The sequence below is a fragment of the Python bivittatus genome, unplaced genomic scaffold (genome assembly GCF_059951505.1).
Source record: "Python bivittatus isolate LINGU-HERP-01145 unplaced genomic scaffold, Pbiv_v1 ctg000020_np1212, whole genome shotgun sequence".
Lineage (NCBI taxonomy): Eukaryota > Metazoa > Chordata > Lepidosauria > Squamata > Pythonidae > Python > Python bivittatus.
Genome location: NW_028277030.1, coordinates 9,147,501 through 9,174,130, shown reverse-complemented (window position 1 = coordinate 9,174,130; position 26,630 = coordinate 9,147,501). Strand labels below are relative to the sequence as shown.

The 26,630-nt window shown below is 36.5% G+C and overlaps 1 protein-coding gene across 4 annotated transcripts in view; it reads right to left on the bottom strand.

The window, feature by feature from the left end:
* The window catches only part of MEIS1 (Meis homeobox 1), a 176,344-nt gene that overhangs the window by 107,011 nt on the left and 42,703 nt on the right, over positions 1-26,630 (bottom strand). For 2 of the 4 annotated variants that reach the window (XR_015794904.1, XM_088134258.1), the window contains exon 7: positions 25,266-25,380. Coding sequence is in view for 2 of the 4 variants with exons in the window: in XM_088134258.1 (XP_087990384.1) it covers positions 25,266-25,380 (115 nt within the window). In the remaining 2 variants the exon portion in view is untranslated. The remainder of the gene's footprint in view (positions 1-25,265; positions 25,381-26,630) is intronic. The other 2 variants (XR_015794905.1, XM_088134262.1) reach the window with 1 other exon arrangement.

Here is a 26,630-nt window from a genome sequence, read left to right as displayed (position 1 = left end):
GATGGGTATATTGAAGGATGGATATATTGCACACAGTTGTAAAATATAGTAGACTGTATTCAATGGTCTCCTGGAAGGAGATCAAATATTATTTAGACTGATTTCAATATTTCTATAAGAAAAAGATAGAAGTTGAACATGTATATGGGTGAAAACAAAATGCCAGTAAAATTCTAATAAGATTTAGCTGATTTTCATCTATCAGCTTTTGAGATTTCTTTTCCTTAATTATTTCACATCTGCTGCCAGAATATAAAGGTAACTCTTTTCCTATTACTTGAAATGATAAAACTCCAGAATATATCATTTCTATCATCACCCAGAGAACACATTACAAACTAACATATGCTTCATCCTCCTTGATAGTTAAAATCAAGGTACTGATTTTGCAACAGTAAATATTATATTTAAAGTACGGTAATATGCTTAGTCCAATTCTAATTTCACCCAGCACCCAAAAAATTAAACAAAAATAAATGCTAAACCAAACACTACTTTTGTTAATCATGTTTATGAATTTGCTCTTCACAAAAAAAGTGCCAGGAGATAATATATCTGGGAAGGAATTTTTAAGCTAAGAGGTGGAATCCAAAGTTAAGTGAACGTATGTCCATTCATATTATGGGACCTCTCTGCATTATCCTTCCTCCTACAGACCCTTTGAGAAAATCCACTCCAAAGAACTGTGGCACTCTCTTAAGAAAATTCTGAGGGGTGGGGGAAGCTTCCACATTCCCTTTGGTGAATGGAAACCATTTCCATTCATGAAACTACCCCATTGTATCGCAGCGGATCATTCTATGAACGCAGTACAAAACCAAATCTGAAATATGGCAACACGTTTAAAATGTATTAATCTAACTCATACACAGCAATGCAGAAGACAGCACATTAGTGTATACAGTATCTTTAAACAATTTGGCAGTTATTGGGGAATTTGTACACTATGCAGTTTCAGCCAGTTTATTTCGATTCTTATTTTTATTGGTTGTTGTGAGCTGCCTAGAATCACTGTGTGAGATAGGTGGCCATATATGTTATTTAAATAAATAAATAAGCAAGCAAGCAAACAATCAAACAATAATTAAACTCTCAATTATGGGCACTTTCACAAGTGAATTTTGTACTGCTTCAGACCCAAGTCTGATCCTGTGTGCTTACATGGTACCAATTGGATTTGAGAACTGAGTTGCTGTTTTTCTGGCTTCATCATGATTTGCAAGAAGAGCACAGGTTTTTTTTTGTTTTTTTTTTCCCTGCAGCGCTTGTGGGAGGTTTATTTTCCTCTTGACAGGAGCTCTTATCACACTGCATCCCTTGGCTGCTAAAATCAAGGCAATCATTATTCTCCTTCTTCACTCATCCCTTGAAGTTTAAGTGATCTGATCTTGTCACTTGCTTAGAAAGTATCTCCTCCATTCCATCAAATACAACAATATGCAATGGTGGTTACAGCTATTGAGAAAACACACAATTGCAAAAATCCTGATAGCTAGGGAAACCCAGGTTCAAGTTCCTATTTGCCCATGAAGGTCACTGGAAGACTTTGGGCCAATCTTCTCTTTCAGAGCAACCTACCTCAGAGGGTTGCAGACATGGGGGTAAAATTAGGGAAACCTGTCATGTATACCAACTTTACTCTGAGATTAAAGGTGGAATATTGAATAGATAGATAGACAGACAGACAGACAGACAGACAGACAGACAGACAGACAGACAGACAGATAGATAGATAGATAGATAGATAGATAGATAGATAGATAGATAGATAGATAGATAGTTCTTGAGGAAATCTTGAACAACCACATTTTTACCATTTTTTTTGGCCACAGGCCAACATTGATGTGGTTTTTTTAACTCTATATAGGTAATGAAGGGATCGTGTGCACGGTATCCGTGAAAGTCTCACCTACCAAATAAAACAGATTATCACTGAAATATTGTGAGAGATTTATCTGAACTAGGCCCATAGCTGAATAAAAATATTTCTTATAATTTTATCTCAGCATCCATAGAATTTACTTAGTAAGAACATTTCTTTCTCTACTCAGAAGTTTAGTAATCCTGTTCAGGAAACCTTCCATGGTGTGTTATTGCATTAGATTAATAAGTTTTATAGATTCAGTTTTCACACAGTTTTTAAAACTCCAAATAACCAGCTGCTTACTTTTGTGTGTGTGTGTGCCTTCAAGTATAGTTTTTGACTCCTGGCAATTTTGACTCTTGGCAATTTTTTTTGGAAGTGGTTTGCCCTTGCCTGCTTCCTAGGGCAGAGAGAGAGTAACTGGCCCAAGGTCACCCAGCTGGCTTTGTGCCCAAGGCAGGACTAGAACTCACGGTCTCCTGGTTTTGAGCCTGGTGCCTTAACCACTACAAACTGGCTCACATTTACTATATAGTTATATCATAAAATAAAGTCTCCATCAAGCTGGCTTTGACTTGATACATCCCAACAACAAGGAAATGGTCTACCATTGCCTTCTCCCAAGATTTAGATATTATATAATATTATATTATTTCATACACGCACATATATGATAGATGTAGCAGTGCTAAGTGACAGCAACATCAGGAAGGAGGAGTATGAGAAAGTGGAGAAAGTACCAGGGCCCAAAGGGGGAACTAGAGAAGATGTGGAAAGTAAAGGCCAAAGTGGTCCCAGTGGTGGTAGGAGCACTCAGGGCCGTGACTCCTAAGCTGGGAGAATGGCTCCAACAGATCCCAGGAACAACATCAGAGCTCTCTGTCTGGAAGAGTGCAGGGCTAGAACAGCTCAGATACTGTGCAGAACCCTCAAACTCCCAGGCCTCTGGTAAAAGACCCGAGATTGAAGAAGACACATATCAGGGTGAGAGAGGATTTAAACATATATATATTTATATAAAATCATCTGAGGCTAGCTTATACAGTGATATTTCAGAGAGTGTCTCATCCAAGCCAAAACTTTCCAAGGTCAGACAGGTACTGCCACCTTCTAACATAAAGTAAAGTTAAGCTCATGTCTGGTGACTCCATGGAAGTTTTCTTGGCAATACTTTGGACATGATTTGCCACTGCCTTCTTATGAGCTGTTTTCTTCAACTTTTCAGTCTGGGCTACAATCCTGATATTTCCTGGATAATATAAGTACTCCCATATAAGTACTCCTCTGGTCTCACCCTCTTTAGCTTCCAAGCCCAGAAAAGATGAGCTAAGTGCTGCTACCTGCTAAGATACAGACAACATTAAACATATAAATACAATAAATAAGGGTGAAACCTAACTCTTTTTCTGCTTGACTATAAGTCTTTCAGGTATCATTTACCCAAAATTCATCTACACCTTTTTCACCTTTTACTCTTATACCAAAACAAACAAACAAACAAAAAACAAAACTACTCCTGATTTTTCTAAAACTAAATTTTATGTTTTATAAGGAAATGTCTGTCTTTTCTTCAGGTATTGTATTTTCCTGCTATTTTCTTCTTCCAACTGTTCCTAAGTTTCCACTAAAGTGTCTTCTTTTTCCACCAGCTCTGGCTAAGAAGGCTGTTTTCTTAAGCTGACAAACAATAAACTTTTTTGACTGGGAATTTAATTCAACAAAAGAGTGTATCCAATCTCCTCTATTAGCTGAGCACCTCTCCCCTGTCACCTTCTTCCTCTTCCTCTTCTTTCTCTTTAACCCTTTAAATTACTTTCAAAGAACTTATATCTTAAAAGTCACCTCAAATCCTACTATTGTCTTCCTCAGATGTCATTCATGCAAAAAAGCAACACAAAAACAAATAGGCTGAATATTTGATTAATATTTTTTGTTCCATAAGCAATAAATAACTTCTAAGATTAGTCACTCTAACTACAGTAATACCCAATGTAAATAAAATCACACAATCTGAATTAAAAACACAATTTAAGACCAACCAAATAAATTCAGTGATCAATAAAGTACCAAAAACTAAGCAGAAAATCAAAGAACATCACTTGGATAGAACTACTATGAACAAAACATAGAAATACGAGAGAGCTAAAAGGCCTGAGAAGATAAAACTGTCTTGAAGTAGAAACTTTCCAGTTGTAGAGGCTGCCCTAGAACACTAAGGGATCCTCCACGTGTAGAAAAAGCTTTCCTGCAAAAGTCACCTTCTAACATGTAAGAGGCCAAGGGAAGGTGTATGACCTCCACAGCATCTAAATATGCAGCCTTGCACCTTCTTCCCTCCTTTGTGCTAGTAAAATGCGAACAAGATTTACATTAACCTGTTAACTTCTTAATTGCTTTTAGATTGACAGACCAGACACAACTGATGATAATTTCTGGGTCCTGTAGCCCCATCCCCCAAAAACCCTATCCTATACTGAATGTCTTCAACACATGACTTTTTAGCCTTCTGTAGAATGAATTTTAATAAGAATGTGTGTGTGTGTGTGTGTGTGTGTGTGTGTGTGAGAGAGAGAGAGAGAGAGAGAGAGAGAGAGAGAGAGAGAGATGGAAACTGTGCCTCCCATTCAAAAATGAAGGGTAACTAGCCTGCTACTCTGCTTGAATTGGAGGAACATATGTAAGAATTTGAATCTTGGTTTCACTATAAATATAGCTTATATCTGAAACACAGGAGTCGCTGGAATTCTTTCATAATGGCATCTTAGCTTTTCTACAATAAACCTACTTAACTGCGCTTTTGTCTCCTTGAAGGTTTTTCTTGAATGTTTTGCCTTGCCAGGTAGAAGAAGCCTTATAATATACCACAAATCCCCCTAACAATTTAATCCAACCCAGTCCAAGTTTTCAAAAAGTCAGCATTAGCTTAGTCTTTCCAAAAAATATCCAGGCTGAAATGCACATGTAAATTAGATTCAGTATTTTTTAAAACAAGCACAATGACATACAGTGATAAATGAAGTATAAGGAATACACCTCCATCCAAGCCACTTTCAGTCTGTCCATATGGCCTAGGAAGTCATACATGACTGACATTCTTTTTTTTTTTTTCTCTACATCTGATCTAAGCAACTATAGGCTAATCATAACCCCAATTACTTTGTATTTTTATTAGCTTTTGCATTAACAAAATCTATAATGCTAGAACATAATTTCTTCAGAAATCCTTTGATATCTGTAAACTATAGAGTGAATACACACAGACACACACCAAAGTGGGTGGAGATACAACGCAATGGGCATACAGCCTTTAATACTCAGTACAAAGTCCCCCAAATAAGGAAAGAAATAGTAATAATAATAAATAAAACAAACAAAAACACAATATAACACACAATGTAAGAAACAGTATAATGAAGAAAGATTGGAAAAAATGATCTAATACTGTTCAAGTTACCCATATGACCCTCTAAAGGAAAAATTTGGCCCTTAGTATACTTTCCCCATACACCGCTACACAGACAAAGTAATACCTCTCATTCAACACACATGCTGCAATTTGGCTTCAATACAATTGTGATCGATAATAATGGAACCTACTTTAAAGTCAGGCTACATCTTAGGTATAATTTTGTAAGAGAGAGAGATGCAATGTTGGGAAAGGAAGGGTTAACATACCTTTCAACATAACAGTGAAACTAACTGCACAAGAAAGAATAGGCAAATAAATGTGTGATGAAATCTGAAGGAAAGAAGCATGCCAGCTCAAATGCTACAAATGTAAACAGGAGCAGAATAGAAATGCTATAATAAATAACTATAAACAAAACATGTTACGAAGATCTGGGACAACACAGGCACCTAAAGTGATATATGCATCCCCACGACATCAGCACCTTAATCAGTGCCCTGTACCAAAGACGATGGCTAAACAAAAAGATGTCTTAATCTCACAGATTCCATGAGAAAAGGAATCAAACCTGGCAGTTGGCCAACATTCCACAAGAAGCCCACGTCTCATTTTATGTACAGTTGCTGTAGAAAGGTGAAATAGAAATTATTGTAAGGTTACAATAAAGAGGTAAACTCCCTTGAGGCCAACTCAACTACTAGTGACTACATGGAGACATTCATGTAGTTTTCTTGGCAGCAATATGAAAGTAGCTTGCCACTGCCTTGCCTCCTGGGATTTTTTTTCCAACTTCCCAATCTACTCTACAGCCCTGGGATTCCCTGGAGGTCTTTCATCCAAGTGCTAAGCAAGTATGACCATGCTTAACTTTTAGGGATCAGCCAAGGTCAGCTGAATGCTTCACTTCTTGTAGACATTGTACAGTCACTCTTAACAAAATACAGTTCAAGCATAAAATACATTGCTACATGAAGTGCACGTTTGAAGTCTGTTTTCCTGCTTTCAGAACAATATACATGCTGAAAATGTGATAAAACCAAAGTGGGCAAAAGGTTGATTGGGATCTACTTATAAACTAGATGATATACAGTAGAGAGGAAACTCTTGCAGTTTCCAATGGTTTCACAAAAGCAAGAACCAAAGTACCCTTCTATAAATTAAACTGATGGGATACCTGATTTATGCTAAGTCAGAAGTAGATACTGTGGAAAATCATCCCCAGTGTATGACTCATGAGGTACAACAGGGATTTAACTCCAACTTTTGAACCATATTATTAATGTTACTTTACAACATGGTTCTATTATGCATGTAGTTCCAGGTATTTTAAGGTCCCAGTAATAAACAAATCCTGATAAAATATATAATCCAGTCTTAAAAGCTTTTATACAGAAACAAAGCTACATTGGATAAGGTTAGAACAAAGAAATATATTTTTATAAACACACCAGTTTTTTTTTTAAGTAATAAAAGGTGGGGTGTCAAGGGAATATAAATATAAAATGAATATTGATGGTTATATATTTATAACATCATCCCCTTATATTTTGTAATTACTTTTTTCTATATTATATTTCAGCATATAATTGGCACCTTATAGCCTTTACACGTACAAAGAAATGTACTGTACTTGCACATTGTTCACGGAGACATATTATTGCTATAACACTCCTGTTTCAAGGTGTGAGGTATTATTCTTAATAGGGTGGAGAACGTTTACAGGAAATTTTTCCCAGATTAAGAACCCACAAGGCACGCCCTAGAAAAATTAAGGATGGGATCTGAATGATTACTCTTATGCAATGGCATTCTAGGATTCATTCACAGAAGATCTCTCTGACTCTGTCTACTCCTTGTCTTCTCTAAGTTGGCCTCAGTCAATCATCTCATAAAAGAGAGGGCAGATCTCACTAGGCCCTGCCCTAGTTCCCAACCCAACAATGACAAATTCTACAACTGCTCTCCTGCTTGCATTTACAAGTGTGGTAGCTTGTGCACTTAGGCAAGCCTTAAGTACAGTCCAACTACTAGTTTTATTACTCCCATATCTTAATTAGGCTCATGTACAGCTATTACCATCTCTTCAGTTTTGAACATATTGTACTTCTTCATAAATCCCAAGCTAAAGATAAACATTTATCTGGGCACCTGCTATAGTTTGAAATGAGGAAGACAGAAAAATGTTTTATGTATGATATACCATAAAACAGGAGAGGCCTCTTCCTGATTTTATTTTTGGATTGTAAATAATTTGCCAAGAAAGTTTGTGAAGAGGACAGGAATTCATGTTTGCAAAAGATATGAATGTCATAAAAAAGGAAATTCTTCTCTTTTTTTCCCACAGCCTAAATGAAGGTGAACTATATAAATCATAAGACACCAACCAGCTGCTGTTTCCCACAGCCGTGTGGTAGTTTCCGCTGGGAATAATTTTTTTTCCCTTAAAACTATCATTTATAACCCTTATCAGTTCAACAGCAATCAAGCCATCAACCCCAATGCTATGTGGGAAAAAAAGCCAAGGTCAACAAGTACTTGCATGTTGTTTATCTTAGCTGCAATTGTTACCAACATTCAATTGGATAATAAACATGAAGACTGTCAAATGGTCTCAGCAACGCAGGTGATCCAAAAGTGATCGGAGAGAGAGAGAGAAAGAGGAGTATTGCCAAGCAATCAAACAATTCTGTTGCCACCACTATGATTGGAGCACACTAATTTATGACAGAACTCGTCAGTCAAATCTGAATGAATAGAAGCAGACCATTCTTACCCCTATTATCCCAAGAGTGGGAAGAGGTAACTAAAGTCTGCTCTCAGTTATCTGACCAGCATACCAAGCTGTAACTGATATCATTAATTAATTTCTAAATACACACAATGAGGAAGTGAAATTGTCCCTGGGTTTGAGATAAGACAAACAGAATATTCAGGAGCACATCAAACTTTTTTGACCACAGTTTAGAAGCAGAGTATTCCAGCTTTTCCTTCTCCACCTAAGTTTTATTTAATTATTTATTCTTCAAATTTATATATGCCTCCCATCTCACTATACAAGTGACTCTAGGCAGTGAATCTACTGCATATATTGTTAATTATGCACTGCTGTATTTATATTACATTGACATCCCACTCTTCCACCAAGGGTTTATAAAAAGCATACACGGTTCACTTGTTCTCATCCCTAAATTATTTCCCACATAAATTAAAGTGAGAGATAAATGTACATCTTACTGGTAACTGTGGTTCTTTAGGTGGTCATCTGTGCATTCATACATATAGGTAGTGCACCTTCACAAAACAAAGGTCAAAATCTTCTAGAACTATGGAAAGTTTTAGGAGAGAACCTGGCCCCTTAACAGACATGCTCCTCAGCATGGTCCTGATTTTCTCCTGTAGAAGCCCAGGAAAAAAACAAGGATATATAAGAATTCAAGATTTGTAGAATGGAAAATGAGTGGTTTGTGTGAATGGACAAATGATAATTGAAAGAATCAGTTACAAATAAGCAAATAAGCAATCTGTCTTTCTCCTTCATGGCTTCTGTGTATCACTCATATAGGTACCTAAACAGTGGCAGAACAAGTGCTATGAAGAGTAGAAAGAAAGATAGCACTGATCTCAAAAGGAGGTGTCCACTCTGCCTCTGACATCAAGCTGGTAATTCCTCAGAAATTTAGACAGCTGTGAATACATCACAGTTCTCCACAAATCAGGAACCAAAACACTAGACAGGAAGGCAAAAATTAGGTAACATGTCCAGTTGAATAGTCAGTATGGGGTTCTTTCTCAGAAAGTTGACAGCAAGACATATGGAGCCCATAGTCTACTCAGCAAAGTACTGTGTCAACACCAGTAATCTCTTCTGAGTAGTCTTCATAGCAAAGGAAGAGATATTGAAAGCAACAGAAAGAAGCTGTATGTATTAAAGTACCTGAGCATTGTGTGCATCTAACAAATTGAATAACTTCTTAGATATAGTGGAAGGAGATGGTAAATAAGCTGGTAAAGCAACAGGTCAGTTGATATGAAAGTCCAAAATCACTATAGGCAGGGAAGACATATCAGACTGTAAAACCAATTCATCTGTGTTTCATCAGATTTGCCCCAAACCTGGTGGCCTTTCGTAAGGCCTTGATGTCCTGGTTTTGTCATCATGCCTGGGGCCCTGGATGCATTGTTGAGCCCATATCATTATTATGTCATGATGGTTTGTTTTTCTCCACTGCTATTTACAATATATTATTTATAATTTTGTTATACTGTTTTTATTGTGTTTTAAGTATTCAAAGAAATATAAGTTGGAATTGACTACCATCAAAAAGGCAAGTTTAAAAGTAAGTAACCAAACTGTAGTAAGGGGCTAAAATGGTTACAAAACCAGAGCTGAAAGGCAAAGCACTAGATGTGCAACCAAAGTATGCTCAAGCTTTATGTACAAAATGCTTTCTACAAGTGTGAGAAAAGACAATGATGAGCAGTCTAGTTTGGCTTTATAAACAGAGTTGGCTATTTAGTCACAATGAAGAGGCTAGGCTTTCTGATTTCAGAGCTAATAAATACAGATTAAAAAAGAACTGTAATGAACAATTGGCTATGCCTGCTTGAGAAACAGATAAATATGGAAAATGGTACCCACTTCCTGCATAAAACTGTTGAGTAGAAGACTGAAGCACTGCCACTACACTTGTTTTTCTCTCCTCTGAAACTGTAAGAGGGAACAAACCAGTACATCAGATGTATAACAATGATGTACACTTGGCCCATGCTGAAGGTGCAAATCTTCCTCAATGGAAATATATAATGAGTTTTCTGGGACACAGTCAGAAGAGTGGAAAACCAGGGGTGCTTTATCCATCACAAGGTGATCAGGATGCAAGGGTTCTCACTGGTAGAAAAATGTCAATTACTTTTGTGAGCAATGAAATGGGAGAGAAACACAGTGATAAATAAAGGAATTATTTTCTAGGGAGTCAGCACAGAAAGTTCTCTTAAATAACAAAAATGTCTAGTGCTGGAATTACCCGTAGACATAAAATTTGTCCTGCCATGAAGGTATGGAGCATCCGCTCGTGAGACTTGGTACCAGCAGGGCTCGGGGAATCTGTCTGGTTGCTATCAAGCAAAGTAAGAGCGTGAGCAACAATTCCGGAGCACAGCATGAGACTTTGGAACTAAGTCCCTCCCCGTTTGTTTACACCGAATACTGCTGCAGAACTGTCAAAGGCCATCCAGACTATGTAATTCCAAAAGAACTTTTTAAACTCGTTCAGATCTTTGAAAATAGTGAATAATTCAAAATTAATAATAATACCTCATTGACCTGCAATGAGTTACAACATGCACCCCCATCTCCCTGTTGATGCACTCAAAGATATATTGCTTGATTGTGAGGGACAGCCATAGAAAAGGCTTGCTTTCAGTACCTATTTCTCTTAATCTCCCATAGAGGGGGGATACATTTTCTGAATACACTTGGCACAGTGGCAAGGTAATCCCTCAGATCCAAAATTAATGAACACTACCATCCTTTTCTCTCCCAGGAAATATTGGGCTAAAAACCTCTGAATTGTGGACTTAGGAGGCACTTGTTCTATTATATCTTTTTGAGCTTGTTCCAGAGTATAGCAATTGTAAGACAATAGGGAACAAAGCCGGAAGAAGGTAGAGATAAAACTCAGCCACATATTCTATCGGAAAGATTGTGATCACCCATGAGTTTGATGTTATCACTTCCCATACAAGGAAGTAAAATGCAAACTAACAAGGGAGTCAGTAACTGAAAGACACCACCACTAGCTGTCACCCAGATGATTTTTTTGGATTGGGAGCATTATTTTTACAGAATAGAAGGGGTTCCTGTAGAGAGATTCAAAGGTTACATTTAAATTTGAAGAATAATAACTTGCTGGGTGAGGGGAAGCCTTAGGACAAAGGATGATTCAGTTAGTACAACTGTTAATACAGCACCATCCTGATTCCATCTGCAGTATTCTTCCATCTTTAGACTCTAAAGTATTGTCTGTCTTGCGCTCAACAGTTATCCTGGGGCAAGTCTGTTGATGATAATCAGGCATATTTCCTATGGCAGCCCCTGTTTTTCTGTGCAGTCAGCAATATCCTTGACTGTATGAAGCTGTCTCTTTTTTGTCCTGTCACATGGATGTGAATAAAGAGGTGGGGTTTTCCCTAATGATTTGCTGATAAACAGCCAAACAGACCTCATGCTTTAATATGAAGAGGGAGGAGTTAGCCCTCATTTAGCCCCATATTTCTTACAGTCCCTATATATAAATGCTGATTGTTGTTTGGGCAAAACCTTTTCTAAGATGCCAAACAGCCATTTAATTATGTAATTCTCCTCTTGAACCCAACACACATTCTCAATACACATTAACATAGATGGCATGGAGATGGGTCTTTGCCAAGCATCCTTTGATAGTTTAAGAAATACAGAGTTTGGAGAACAGACTTCAAAATGAAGTTGGGATAACAGGGGTGGCTTCAAGTAGATATAAGAATGTGGAGCTGATCACTGTACACTAACTTGCAGAAGAAAGAGGGCTTACCATAAGTCTTATCTTAATGTCTATAGCAATAATCCTTGGACCAAGATTGGCATTGCCAAAAAGCAAATATTTTCATGTCATGTTCAGTCCAAATAAGGATTCCATTACCAGAATGGGAAGCAAGAATAACAGAGAACTATCTAAGTACCAAGACTTTCTGAAAGAGGAGCGGAGAAGAACATCTAAAGACTAGAGATTCCTGAAAAATGTTCACTTTCAAGGGGATTAAGAGTAGGATCAGCATGAAGTACTCATACCTTTATCTTTGAAAGCCAAAGGTTTTCTGATCTCTCTGTTAGAGATTAAGTCCAACAATTAATATTCCTCATGAGTGTTCTGTGGGAAAGACTCTAATATTTGGGGAGGGGGGGTTCCTACTGAAAGTTCAGGAGACAGAACTAAACAGCTGATTCACAAGAGTTTGCATGGTAATATCTCAACATACCAAAACACAGAAAAGTAAAAAATGTAATTTCATCTTTTCGAATGTCTGCATAGACAGACTCAAAGCAACATCTCTTTATTATATTTTGCTGGAGGATGAACAGCAGATCCTGATTCCACTGGGTGTAATGGGACTGAAAACTCAAATCAGTATCAAAGAGACTAGGATGGAATCCAGAGTGGTTAGTACTGATGTTAGGATGGCTCCAACAAGGGTTATTCTGTTTGGCCTATTTGGTAAATATTTGGCAATGAGGACATATTTCTATATTGTGGCCAACTCTGAAGCAAATTAAATAAACAGAATGACCGTCAATCAGAGACAACTTACTGCCTTATTCAGAGCACTTTTGGAATGGTACTCTGACTGCCATAGGCCCGCAGACTGCATAGGACAAGTGAAAGCCACAAACTGCAAATACTGTTTCCCAAATACAGATCGACAGAAAAGCAAAAATAAAGTAAAAAGGCAGAAGAAAATAAGAAAATCTATGAGAACTAAAAATTTTCCCCTGCTCTCAGTAAGATGAAGAACAAAGATCAAATTTTGTCATTACTGCAGCAGTCAAAAGAAGACTGATGAGAAACTGATGTTCCCAGTCCTAACCCAATCTTTCATTCACTTACCAATCTGGATCTCCAGATGTTACTGAGCTATAATTGCCATGATCCTTGAGCACAGACTATGCTTGTTGGCCCTTTATATGAGTCAAAGTTCAATATCTGAACTTGTCAATGACAACTGAGTCAATATCTGAAGAGTCAATATTGTTTCCAATCAATATGCATTACTTTTTAAAAGCAAATTTTGATCACAATAGCATATTCAGTGGTGCCTACATAGATAAGTCAAAGGTTATTGCAACTTACTGCCAGTTAGTTACTTGAATGTCCTACTAACCTCTGTGAGATTTATGCATAACTAATTTGATACAGAATTTCAACTCAAACAATAAAATAAAATGTTAAGATGAAAGTCTGTATCAAATTATTTAGTTTAGATAGATCTACTAATCCTCTATTTTGATAAAAGAGCCTAAATCTGGAACATAGGTTTAAATGTACGTTTAAAAGGAAAGATTTCTTCTACTGTTTGCAATGTTGGGAGGAGGGAATGTTTGCTTTGTTTTTAATACAAGAAATTTATTCTGACCACCATGAGAATTTAGATATTGGCATACTGTTTTTAAAACAAATGTAATAGTCACCTGAAAAATAAGAAAGGACATTCAGCAGTGACAGTTAGCAATCATTTTTCACATAGCTGCCTTATAAACCTGAGACGAGAGGAGAAGGGGAAAGGAGAGGAGAGGAGGGACAGGATATCAGCAAGAAATATTTATTTGTTATATTTACATCCCACTATTCCTCCAAATAGCTCAAGGGTATGTATACAGTCAGCTCTGTCCCATTTTATCCTCCTAGACACTCTTTTATGTGGGTGACTCTTAAGAAATTTGCAATTGCTTCAAGGTCAGAAATGTCAAATGTTCATTCAATGTTCTAATTCAGAAGACAGGTTACCCTTAAGGAATATCCTAAGTGTGTGTCTGTGAGTGTGTATCTACATTATAGAAATTACAAAGAGAGCCTGAAGAATACAAGTATGTGTAGTTGTGAGAATTATTAGTTTTGCCCCCTCAATAATCTATGATTTTTGATCATCAGTTCTTCCCTACGGTTTATCTGACTGTTCTAATCCAGGACTTTTTTATAACATTGCAGTTCTTCCTATCACAGCAGCCACATTTATTTACAGGTAGTCCTTGTTTAGCAACCACAATTGGGACCAGCAACTCGGTTATTAAGCAAAGTGGTCACTAAGTGAAACTGCAACTATGCTCATGATCTTACTTCAGCTTTCCTTTGCTTTACAGACCTATGAAGGTCATAAATGTGGGCACTGGTTGCAAAGTTACTCTTTTCATCACTGTCATAACTGTGAACAGTCACTGTATGAGGCAGTCACTAAATGAGGACTACCTGTATCTATTATATCTATTATCATTTCTTTTCAGATAATGTAAATATTTTACCTTTATTATTTGTTTGTTTGATAGGTAGCTTGACAACATTCCAACTCTAGGCAAAATTGTTTCCCTGCCCTTTGTAAACTTGATCCTACACTATATAGTCTGGACATTCTCTTCATATGTGGCTTGTTCTGCTCTGCAACAGAAAGACTATTCCACATAGTACTGGGAAGAAAGAAAAAGTACAAAACTTACTTCAGAAGCCAAAAAACGTGTGTGTGTGTGTGTGTGTGTGTGCATGCAAACGCACACTCAGACCTACTCCCACACACTCAAAGGACTATATTGTTTCTCTCTCCCCCCCACCTTCTTGAATGTCTACTCAAAAGTTTCTCCCACTCACTTCAATTAAATTTATTGCTAAGTAATTATAAATAGGACTACATCTTAAATCTCACCTACCAAAATGTCATTCCTATTGCTACCAGTGCTGGTACATGGTGGTGGTGGTGATGATGATGATGATGATGATGATGATGATGTTGGTTGCACAGTAAGCCAGACCTTTAGACTGGATTTGGCATTTTTATCCACCTATCAAGTTCTTCTCAAGGACCTGGGATAGGCAGGTGTTGTTGTTTGATGGTGTTAAAGGTATCATCGCAGGGTGTAAGCTGTTTCAAGTAAAGCTGCCTTTTGCAGTTGACTGATGGTGATTTTGTCAATGCCCATGGTCTTCAAGTGGTGCTCCAGAGTTTTGGAATTGCACCCAAGGGACCTATTACTATTGGTACTATCTTTGGTTTCTTTTGCCATAGTTGTTCTACTTCTATTTGCAGGTCTTTGTATTTTGTGATTTTCTCCAGTTCTTTCTCTTCTAATCTGCTGTCTCCAGGTATTGCAATGTCTGCTATCCAGACTTTTTTGTCTTTCTTATTTATTATTATTATTATTATTATTATTATTATATTTAATTAATAATTATTATTACTACAAATACCCGGGCATCCTTCAGGCTGACAACATCAAGCACACTGAAGTCAAGAAGAAGGTTAGTAGTGAATACATCAGAAGAGTGAAGAAGATCTTAAAGTCCAAACTCAGTGGCGGAAATACCATCAAGGCAATTAACACCTGGGCAATTCCAGTCATTCCCAGGACTCAAGCTGAACTAGAAGCCCTGGATAGGAAGACCAGAAAAATAATGACAATGAATACTTACCAAGAAGCATAGGTGGGCATGGAATGTTGCAAGTACACCAGACAGTTGAAGAAGAAAACAGGGCATTAGAAGGATATCTGAAAGGCCTGCAAATAGAACAACTATGGCAAAAGAAAGCAAAGATAATACCAGTAGTAATAGATGCCTTGGGTGCAATCCCAAAACATCTGGAGCAACACTTGAACACCATCGGCATTGACAAAATCACCATCAGTCAATTGCAAAAGGCAGCTTTACTTGAAACAGCTTACATCCTGCAACAATACATTTAACACCATCAAACAACAACATCTGCCTATCCCAGATCCTTGGGAAGGACTCGATAGGTGGATAAAAATGCCAAATCTAGTCTAAACAGCTGACTGACTCTGTAACCAACAATAATAATTACATACACAGCAGAATAGTGGATTGGATTCAAGCAGAACTAGAAGCCCTGGATAGGAAGACCAGAAAAATAATGATAATGAATCATGCCCTTCATCCATGCAGCGATGTTGACAGATTCTACTTATCAAGGAGCATAGGTGGGCATGGAATGTTGCAAGTACACCAGACAGTTGAAGAAGAAAAAAGGGCATTAGAAGAATATCTGAAGGACAGTGAAGAAGATGCACTGAAGCTAGTGTACCATGAAGGCTTACTGAGTACTGAAGAGACCAAACTGGTGTACAAGAAAGACCAAATGAAGAATAGAAAAGAGACATGGCAAGGCAAAGTATTACATGGCAAGTACACAAAAAAACTAGCAGACAAAGCAGATAACAAGACCTGGCAATGGCTAAGAGCAGGAAAGTTGAAGAAAGAGACAGAGCGGCTAGTTCTGGCTGCACAAGACCAAGCCTTAAGAACAAATGCATACAAAGCTGGAATTAAGAAGACAGCAACAGACAGCAAATGCCACCTTTGCAGAGAAGCTGATGAAACAGTGGACCATCTAGTTAGCTGCTGCAAGAAGATTGCACAGACTGACTACAAACAACGGCATGACAAAGTAGCAAAAAAGATGCATTGGAATATCTGCAAGAACTACTAAGTAAGAACTGGTGGGACCACAAAACAGACAAAGTAACAGAAAATGAAGAAGCTAAAGTGCTCTGGGACTTTAGAATTCAGACAGACAAGCACCTGCCACACAGCACCCCAGACTTAACCATTGTTGATAAGAAAGCCAAAAAAGTCTGGATAGTGGACATTGCAATACCTGGAGACAGCAGAAGAGAAGAGAAAGAATTGGAGAAAATCACAAAATACAAGACCTACAAATAGAAATAGAACGACTATGGCAAAAGAAAGCAAAGATAGTACCAATAGTCATAGGCACCTTAGGTGCAATCCCAAAACATCTGGAGCTCCACTTGAAGACCGTCAGCATTGACAAAATCACCAGTCAATTGCAAAAGGCAGCTTTACTTGAAATAGCTTATATCCTAGAGCACCACACTATCAAACAACAACACCTGCCTATCCCAGGTCCCTGGGAAGGACTCGATAGGTGGACAAAAATGTCAAATCCAGTCTAAACATCTGGCTGACTGTGTGCCCAACAATAATAAATAATAATGGCTAACTACTTTTGCTAATATGGAATAACTAAAAACAAGTACCCTAATTCGTTGACAATATTTTGATGAACCAGTAAATTTTTCCTTAAAACCACTATATTAGAGTAGGCTCTAACAATGCAATTTTTCTTTAAACACATCACCATGTGGTTTGCTGTATTGCAATCTAGCTTTCATGCAATCTCCTTTTTCTCTCCAAGCCTTTCTAGCAATTTACAACTTGACTAATTTCCTTAGATGAAAATTCACTGATTTCTGTAAGACTGGTAACAATCATACTACTGTGTACGAGTTTAGTCAAAATGTAGACATCTAAAAGTTACCGTATTTATCGGCCTATAACACACATAGGCCGATAAATACTTAATTTTAAGAAGGAAGTTTGAGTAAACAAACTTAAATTTAAAATAAATGACTTGGAAGCAAAATAAAGGGAGCTCTGAACTTTTTGTTTATTAATATTTATACCACTTATAAGGTAAATATGTAATATGAAGGAAAAAGTACCTCTTTGAATGAAGAAAACTGGCATTCCCCATCACTTGTGCGAGCGCCTGAGCTCCGCAGAGCAGGAGGTGAGTGGAGGGTGGGTGAGCGAAAACCAGCGCTTGCACAAGCACTGGGGAACATGGTTTTCGCTTGCGTGAGCACTGTGGAATGCGGTTTTCACTCACGCGAGCACTAGGGAGCACTGGTTTTTGCTCGCTTGCCCACCTCTCACCTCCGGAGCTGCCCCAGTTACAGCCCTGGCTCAAATGAAGGCTCCACTCTCCCAGCCCTGCCGCTTGAGTATCGGCGTATAACACACAGCTAGGATTTCAGTCCCAAATTTTAAGGAAAAAAGTGCGTATTATACGCCAATAAATACGGTATTTCTTAAATTTGTGCCATTGAATATACATGCATATATATTTATCAAAGTACTTTTTGCAAATGTAAAACAAAGGAATAGATATAAATAAATGTCTTAATGTCTGGACTGTATCCATGTTGTTAAGGAACTTCTAGGCAAATGGTTTATAAATATAAAATTTTATTTTGTAATGATAGTCCTTTAATAATAAAACCTTTTTATTTAGTATATGCCATGTGAGAATATTGAACCATCATGACAATTAACCACTTTCTATCATGTTCATACCAACTTTATTTTTCACTGATGTAAACTCTACCTCCATTGATCATTAATTTTTTATTGAAACTTTCTTTCTACGCCAAGTAAAATTGTGTAATTTTAGAGTTTGTAAAGACTGGCCTGGGAAAAAAAAAGTTCTTCGCTACATTTAGCAATTCTGATAAGCCATATGAATTATGACTATCCTACCCACAGCAACTGAGATTCTGGTTCAGTTATGGTGGTATGCAAATCAAACAAATGAAATAAATAACTGAACAAAGAGGAACAAAATTAGTTAATATTTAGTATCATACATTTCAAAAGGTTAAGATAAGCCATTCTGAAGTATCAGAAAAGCACTTTATTTTTAAATGTGAATAATAATGATATCCCTGTGGAAAAAAGATACTGGAAACACATACTAAAATAATTAACGTTGAATATTTAGTTTAATTCTAAACAAATAGACATAGCAATATACACCATAACATACATAATATGTAAGCATCTAGGGTATAAAATCACAAAGAAATGTAGCAGTTGATTAATTATACATTAAAAGTGATAAATGATTTTAATAGAGTTAAAAATACCATTTTCACAAATGGTATTGCTCTTTCACAAACAATAACCCCCTTTTAAAGCCTGATTTTGAAAAACAATTAATCTTTATGCAAATGAAACTTGGGAAGAAATATAAGGTTATAAATCAACCCGTTTTTTCCCAAATTTCTTAGATTTAAAAAATAAACTATGGGCTACATGAGTAGTCCATGAAATTGTTTCCTTCTCACCATATGCCCCCCACCCCAATAGTTCTGGAAGGTGTCCCAAACTTCCAAAAAAGATTCAGGGGCAAATGAGAAATTAACATATCAGCATGCCTGTTCTTTAGAAGGACATCACAGGACAACCTAGTCTGAGCTGAATGTTCATCAAAAGCCAAACACATATTTTAAGGACAGTACTCAGATCTGTGTAGAAATAAAATCCCAAACTAAGGCAGTTGGAAGCAATTGACAATACAGTATATATTCATAATCAGAAAACCAACCCCTTCCTGACTGACGCCTTGTCTTTTTCAATTGAGGGTCACATCTAGTCAAGCCAGTAGTATGATAATGGCATCAGGAAAGGTCAGTCAAAGACAAGCTGAAGCTCCCTCTCTGGCTGACCTTCGGAGCTTGTGACAAATTGCTATCAGTCAATGTCAGCTAATGACAGAAGCTCTTTGGCTAATCAATTGTTCTAGAAATGATCAAGAAAACTACTCACAGGACAGCTCATTTTCACATCAATGCCTATGAAGTATGAAAAGCTCATTTTTTTTTTTTTAGTTTTTAATAAGCTCATAAGTAAAGCAGTTACTTGGTAACAGGGGTCACCTTATTGAAAAGACAGTACCTTTGTCTGCCTTTTACGTATCTTTTTATTACCATACTACAGTAAAAATATGCATGCTATTACAGTGCCAGAGGGCTACATAATAAAGTAGGTAACACATCATACATTTTGAAATAAATATGACTATTTCTTAGTCATATTTTTCTTAAGGATCTCTGGATACAAGTTATTGATTATATATTTCCAAGTATTTCAGCAATAATTTTATTAAAGTACTTAATTCTACTTAACTCTAGAGGTCAGTTTAGGCAGGTGCTTACTGTTATATCACTGTTTTAATTTTAGTTTAAGTGTCTCTTATTTTTATTAAGTATGATATTTTTGTTGTGAAACGTAAGTTCAAATTTGAAGAAGTGACAATAGAAAATCGCAGTCATGAGTTTTAACTTTTGCTTTGAAATCACACTTTATATATCTTACATTACAAAGCTGCTTGGTTTGGATTCTACACTATATAGAATATTCCCTGGTTATTAAATTCAATATTCCCAGACAGACAAACTAGGCTTAAATTAAGGAAGTCCTTCCCACATTACTCATATGAACTCACTGAACAAAACTTATTTTTAGCCATCACTCTAAAGACCTACACTTCTAATTTCCATTTACACATTAAATAATTGCCTGAATAGCAATGATGCTTTGGTGTATTCTAACGACTTGAAAACTGTAGCCACAATTACATTTTGCTTTCTTTGAAGAGTTGGAAGTCAAAATGCATTTCAGGGCATCACATTACAGAAGTCTCTTGAGAAACAGATGTGTGGGAACAAATACATATCATTCAAACTCCTTGAATCTACAGAGTAGGAGAGCAACAAGGAATGATTTTAAATGCAAGTTTAAAATGTATATATTTGAATCTTAACTTTAAAATGTTAACACTATATATATATTCTTTAGGGAAAATTAAAGAATGATGGCAGTTTCAGATGACATACTAAACAGTTGCTCAAATCAAAATATCTTCTGTGGCCTCAACCACTCTCAACTTGTCCATATAGGAAAGAACTAAAAGAGTGAGGGCAACACTTAAGCTGAGCCATAATTGGAAGTATGTGAAAAATGAAGTGTCAGTTCGGTCAATAAAGGGCAAAGGTCAAGGGGAACTGCAGCCCAAACTCTGTGCAAAATGTGCTCATTAAGACATCCAATCAGAGAGCTCCTTCCCACCTATCCCATTAGTCATCAGGCATCTGCCTGGGTCTGTGCTGTTATTACTTTTCTTCTTCATGTAAAAAGGCGAGCTGATGTATAAATCGTTCAGTCATCTGGAACATAACGTGTGCCCCTCCTCTTCCCACTTCATCTAGCTCTGTCTGCTAGCTTTGCAACCTCCAAACAACTGCCTTGAGATTCTCTTCAATAATAAATGGAATTGCCTTTTGCCAATAGGTTGCCTGAACTCTCCTATAAAAGCCGAGAAAACACTGCTAGTACTGATACTTTTCCTCTAAGAAGAGACCCTCATTTCCTTTTGCTTTAAAGAACAATTTTGCATGTTGAAGTCTGAATCACAAAGATGTTGTAAGCCAATGAAAAATATGGGCATTAGACATAGGCTTTGGAATATAAATAGGAAATAATTACAATGCCCAAATAAAGACACGATCCAGTTAAAAGAAGAACTGATTTAAGCCATATATTTAAGGCATGGGATTGAATTTGCACTGGGAACTTTTGCTCAATTATATTTGAAACCAAGAAGCAAAACAAACAAGTTGAGACTCCTTGAAAAACTTTCAAGTAGGTGAAGGAAGCAAAGCAAAAAGAAACAGCATTCATGCTCATTCATTCCATTTTCCCCTACATGAAGAGAGATCTAAAACAGCAACTAAGCTGAACTAGGAACCCCTCTGACTGCCTGGTTTCCTGGGACTGGACTCCATAAACTGATTTGGGTGATATGTGCTGTAACTACCCCTCAAAAGCAATACTGTTTAAGTGAAGAAAGATTTCCTAACCTTCAATAAGTAAAGAGTTGCAACAGTATTGGCTATTTGGTCCTTGTGTAGTGGCTTTTAGGAGTTATATGAGGAAAAGTCTCTGAGCTGTTTTGGCCCTGAAGCCATTCTGGAGAGTTTACCTTGGACTTAAGCCCTGATGCCATCACAGATTATGTTCATTTAATTAACATAGCTTGTCAAGTTCATTCCTGAATGCAAAACAAAGTCATCCAAAGATCTGAAAGGATAGGAAAAGATTTAAAGAGATACATCTCTTCCAAGGCCAGTTCCTTCCCTTTGAGTTTTTTTTAACACTAGTTGGGTAAAAACTTAAAAGGTCCTTTGAGGGGAAAATTTAGATCAGAAGATGCATGCTTGTATGGCCATATATCTCTTTTTCTTCCCTCAGCATCTCAATGCCATACCTCATGCTGTTCCAGAAAATCCCCTTCTGGATCCAAATCAGACTTCTAAAATTATCTCTTCCTTCTTCTTCTTCTTCTTCTTCTTCTTCTTCTTCTTCTTCTTCTTCTTCTTCTTCTTCTTCTTCTTCTTCTTCTTCTTCTTCTTCTTCTTCTTCTTCTTCTTCTTCATCATCATCATCATCATCATCATCATCATCATCTCCTCTAGCTTATTAAATGTCAGGATTACAAAATGTCCCTAAAACCAATCAGTGTAATTTATGCATGAAGGAAAGCCTTTCTTTCTTCATAGTGACTGGGCAAACAATGGAACTCCACTCTACCATAAAGTATGAAAAAGACAGGAAGAATAATGCAGACTACTCCTCAAACACTATGTCAGCTTTTTTGCATCAAAGTTCCCTTCCAGAAAGTTTGCTTCCTACATGGTATTCTACTATAGCACCCACAAACAATTAAATTTGCCCAGCTGTATGGGGTTTTTTTTAATAATCTTCTAATATTTTTATAATATTAGAAAATACTCAGACTTGCTTTGGAAAAGTAGGCTTCTTTAACAAGAATTCTGCAAAGATTCTGACTGCTGATTCTGTAGCTCATTAAACCTTAGTCTTTGTAACATACACCTTGTCACCAAACATCTTATTGAGCTACCAGTAGTCAAGAAAATAAATAGGTGAGCAGGCACAGTACTATCCAATGTACAATATAATTAGAAGTACTACCAAAACAGAAGAATAGGCAAAGCCACACAAATAACCAAAAAGTCATTCTGAGTACAAAGCCTTTGTCAATTCTGAACAATTTGTCTTCTCTCAGCCCAGCCTACCTCAGAGAATTGTTGCTGCAGGGGTATTTTTCTGTGTTCCTCCTTGCACTCCAAGCAGAATGGCAGAATATGAATGCAAATATAATAAAGGTGCAGGGCACCCCACATTTCCCATTAAAAGTGGAAAGCATTTAGAATGAATGAATGAATGAATGAATGAATGAATGAATGAATGAATGAATGAATGAATGAATATGAAAAAAGTGAAGCATCCATTGGCCTGACAAATACCACAAAAGGTCTTTTCCCCTTTTCCCCATAAAGACATTGGAGTACACACACCTATTGTACTGACTGCTACTAGTGACAAATGGAATGGGGCTGCAATCAGGAAAGTCACTGATGGAAGGAACTTTTTCAAATGAAACAAATTCATTTGTTCAAATGAAATCAGTATTTTCAGAAGATTTTTAGGAGAAAATCAACTCAGTTTAGTTCTCAGGTTCTCTTTTACAGGTACTCCAATGATCCATATTTACCTTCTTGATCAAGACAGATTCAGAAAGCATCAAGCATTAATGATCTGCCTATTCAGTTGAATATGATAGTAGGAAGTGAAATACATATCAGAAAATAATAACAATAATAATAATTAAAAAAATAAAAAATTTCTAGAGCTGCGCTATGCATTAAGACATCTGCATAAAACCTATTCAAGCAAATGGGTGTCATATAAGTGTGCAAATGTGCAGAAACAGTTACACAAAGATTTTTTGTTCTATTGATACTCTGAAAGGCCTCTCCAAAAGCAGTATTATTCACACATTAAATAATTTTTAAAAATTTAGCAGTGAAAGTGAGCGTGGAGACTTTGTGCTACATTCTTAAGAATGAAGAGTTCACTTCATAAAGATAAATTATGTAACATGAAATTTAATGTTACAACTGGGATGAATATGGAAAATGTGCCAATTCTGCCACAACGCATATATGAAGAAATACTTGAAAGAAAAAACGGCCCCTTAAATTTATGTTGCATATCATTTTCCAGTAAAGTCAGAGGTCAGGGGGTTACCCATTTCTGCTTCAACTCTTCAACACTTTGGCCATTCTGGGGCCCACTTTTTACTAGGCTTCACTTGTGATTAAGTCAGCAACTTTTTAAAAAAGAATAAATACTTAAAATTCCATATAAAAATATTATATGAAGCCTGAACTCTTGCATTTGGACAAAAAAATACAGCACTACCTCACTTTAAAAACTATTTTTATTGAATATAAAACTTTGCTATTCTAGTAAGTCCTTCCAATTTTTTTAAACACCCAATTCCTTTGTTGTCCAACAGCACTTGAAAGAAACAGGATTATAAAACTACATTTTAAAATGTATAGGTATTGTAGATTTAGAACCTAATTCAGTAATAGAACTCTCTTTTAATGGTCCTTTAAAAAATCAATTGTATATAATATAATATAATTAACATGAAATCAATTGTAGTTGGACTTTGCAGAATAAAAAAAAGTGTACTTTTTTGTTTGTGCAGTGTATTTTTTTAAAATTAATTATGCATAGGATGTACAATATCAAATACTTATAACATGCAAAGATCCATCTCTTTTTCCTTCAATGAACCATTAGTTTGGCTCTGAAACAAAGTAACTGACATTTTTATAAAATAGGCAGAACATGGGAAGGACCAAAACAGCTATATATGCAGTGTAATGTTAATATTTCTCCATGCACCAAATATTTAGACAAAAATTCAGATATTCCACTCTCCCTCTTTTCCCTCTACTGGATCCTTTCTGTCAATTACTGTAATACAAGGACATCAATAAAATAAAAATGAACAAATGGTGGACTTCTTTCCAGTCTGAACTGGGTTCCACATGGAACACCCACAGAGAAAATAGAGTTTGATTTTTTCCCCCTAAGCAAGGTAAAACACTGAGGTGGAGAGTCATAGGAGAAAGTAAAAGATAGGTGTAGAAAGGTGAGCCTGAATGTTAAAGGAAAAGAAGCTTCCATTTTGCAAGTGTGAACCATAGTGATAGACTTTGTTTTACAATTTAAAAGAAAACTATGCTGGGAGCCTAATATACTGATTTGTATATTATCTATATCTTGCATTATGGCCCTCTTGTAATTTACTATCCTTACAGCTGAAAAGAGAACCTGTGTTACAGAGATATCCAGGAACCAGATACAGGGATCCTAGCATTACCAGCCAAAACACACTCTGGAGCTATTTCATCTTTATCTCCTTAATAGAGGTAGAGCAGGACTGGTGGACCCTCTCTCAGAAATATTTTTCCATGAATAAGGAACAGTGATTGCACAATAAAAGCCCCATCTCGAAACAACCTTGGTGGTGAAGGCCGGGTTGAATAGCCTATCAAGGACAGGCATTTACCCCTAGGAATTGAAGCAAGCTTTATTACATGCTGCCGTATCAGATTCAAATTCCAATATAATGACCATTATTTCTAAAACATTGAAACTAGTATGCTAGGTGCTTGAATCCCAAAGACACCAAGATTCAGAACAAAGTTCCTACCTTGTTCACTGCTATTGTCCCCACTGTGTGATGTATGCCCTCCACTGGAGGGCCCTGGCGTTCCTCCTGACCGTGTTGATGCTGTGTCATCATGGTCTCTATTCCAGGAAGGCTGCTGGGTGGAAATTAAACAAATTATTAAAGAACAAATGACATCCTCCACAGTGCAGAAAAAACGATATACAACTTGGTTAAGTTTCTGGAGATGACCAAAATAAAAATTAAAAACACATTAATCTTGTTAAAGTACAATCTAAAAACATTATACTTTATAGAGTATTGCCTATTTTAAAGAGGGATTATCTTAAATTGTTAGGGAAGGAGAAATTAGCACAGAATATTCTGTATAATTCAATCTCATACAGGAAAATGTAAAGATATAATTCGGAATCAGGTTTAGCATACTTAATATTGTGTATCAGATGTCTGCTGCATGGTAAATGGATAATAGGACCAAGCTTTAGAATAAAAAGAAATTAGAGCAACAATGACTGCATGTGGATTGTATATATTCAGCTCCATGTAGAGCACTTTTGTAGTACTGAACAGAAAACAGTTGTTGATTCTTATCATTGAGCACATTTAAAAATGACATTCAGATAGGAAAAATTGGCTGTGAATTAAATTTTAACGAAAACAATCATGGCAGCAATCCTCCGATCTTCCTTTATCTCCAGAAATTATTTTAATTAGCTTTTAATACTAAGCTGTTAAAACACCAGTGACTCAGTGGACATCTGTATTTGTGAGTATGCATTATTTATTGTGTTGTGATATTGTCCACAGATAATTAGTGGATGGGAAAAATAAATAATCAAGTCAACCACTATATTTCTATCACAAACAATCAAGATCTGTTTTAATGACATTTGCATTAGTATTAATTAAAATATAAACTTTAGATTGTCAGGTCAAAGAGAATTTAAATGGTAGATGTGACAAGGCTGTTCCTTTTCCCTATTTCCATACACCAAATATACAGTCAAAATCTGCTTTTACACACTGCAAGCATTCAGATAAGAAGAGTGAAACCACCATACTGCATTCTTTGCTACTTGAAGTTTCTCCATGACCACTCTGGTACTGAATGTAGATTAACTGAGAGGAAAAGTGTTTGGAGGGAAGGGTAATGAAGAAATTAAACAGAGCTTCATCCAACTTCATTTACGTATCTTATTAACATAACATTTGCACTCTACTGTATATATAAATGAACCCAAAACCAAAAGTGAGTGCCTCCCATTTCATCTAGTTTGCCCCCAAAGCACACATCTTTAAGGAAGATATTCGAAAACATGTAATTTGGTCAACAAAATGCAGGTTAATGGGACAAAAGCACTATAAAATGTCTTTCTAGCCAATTAA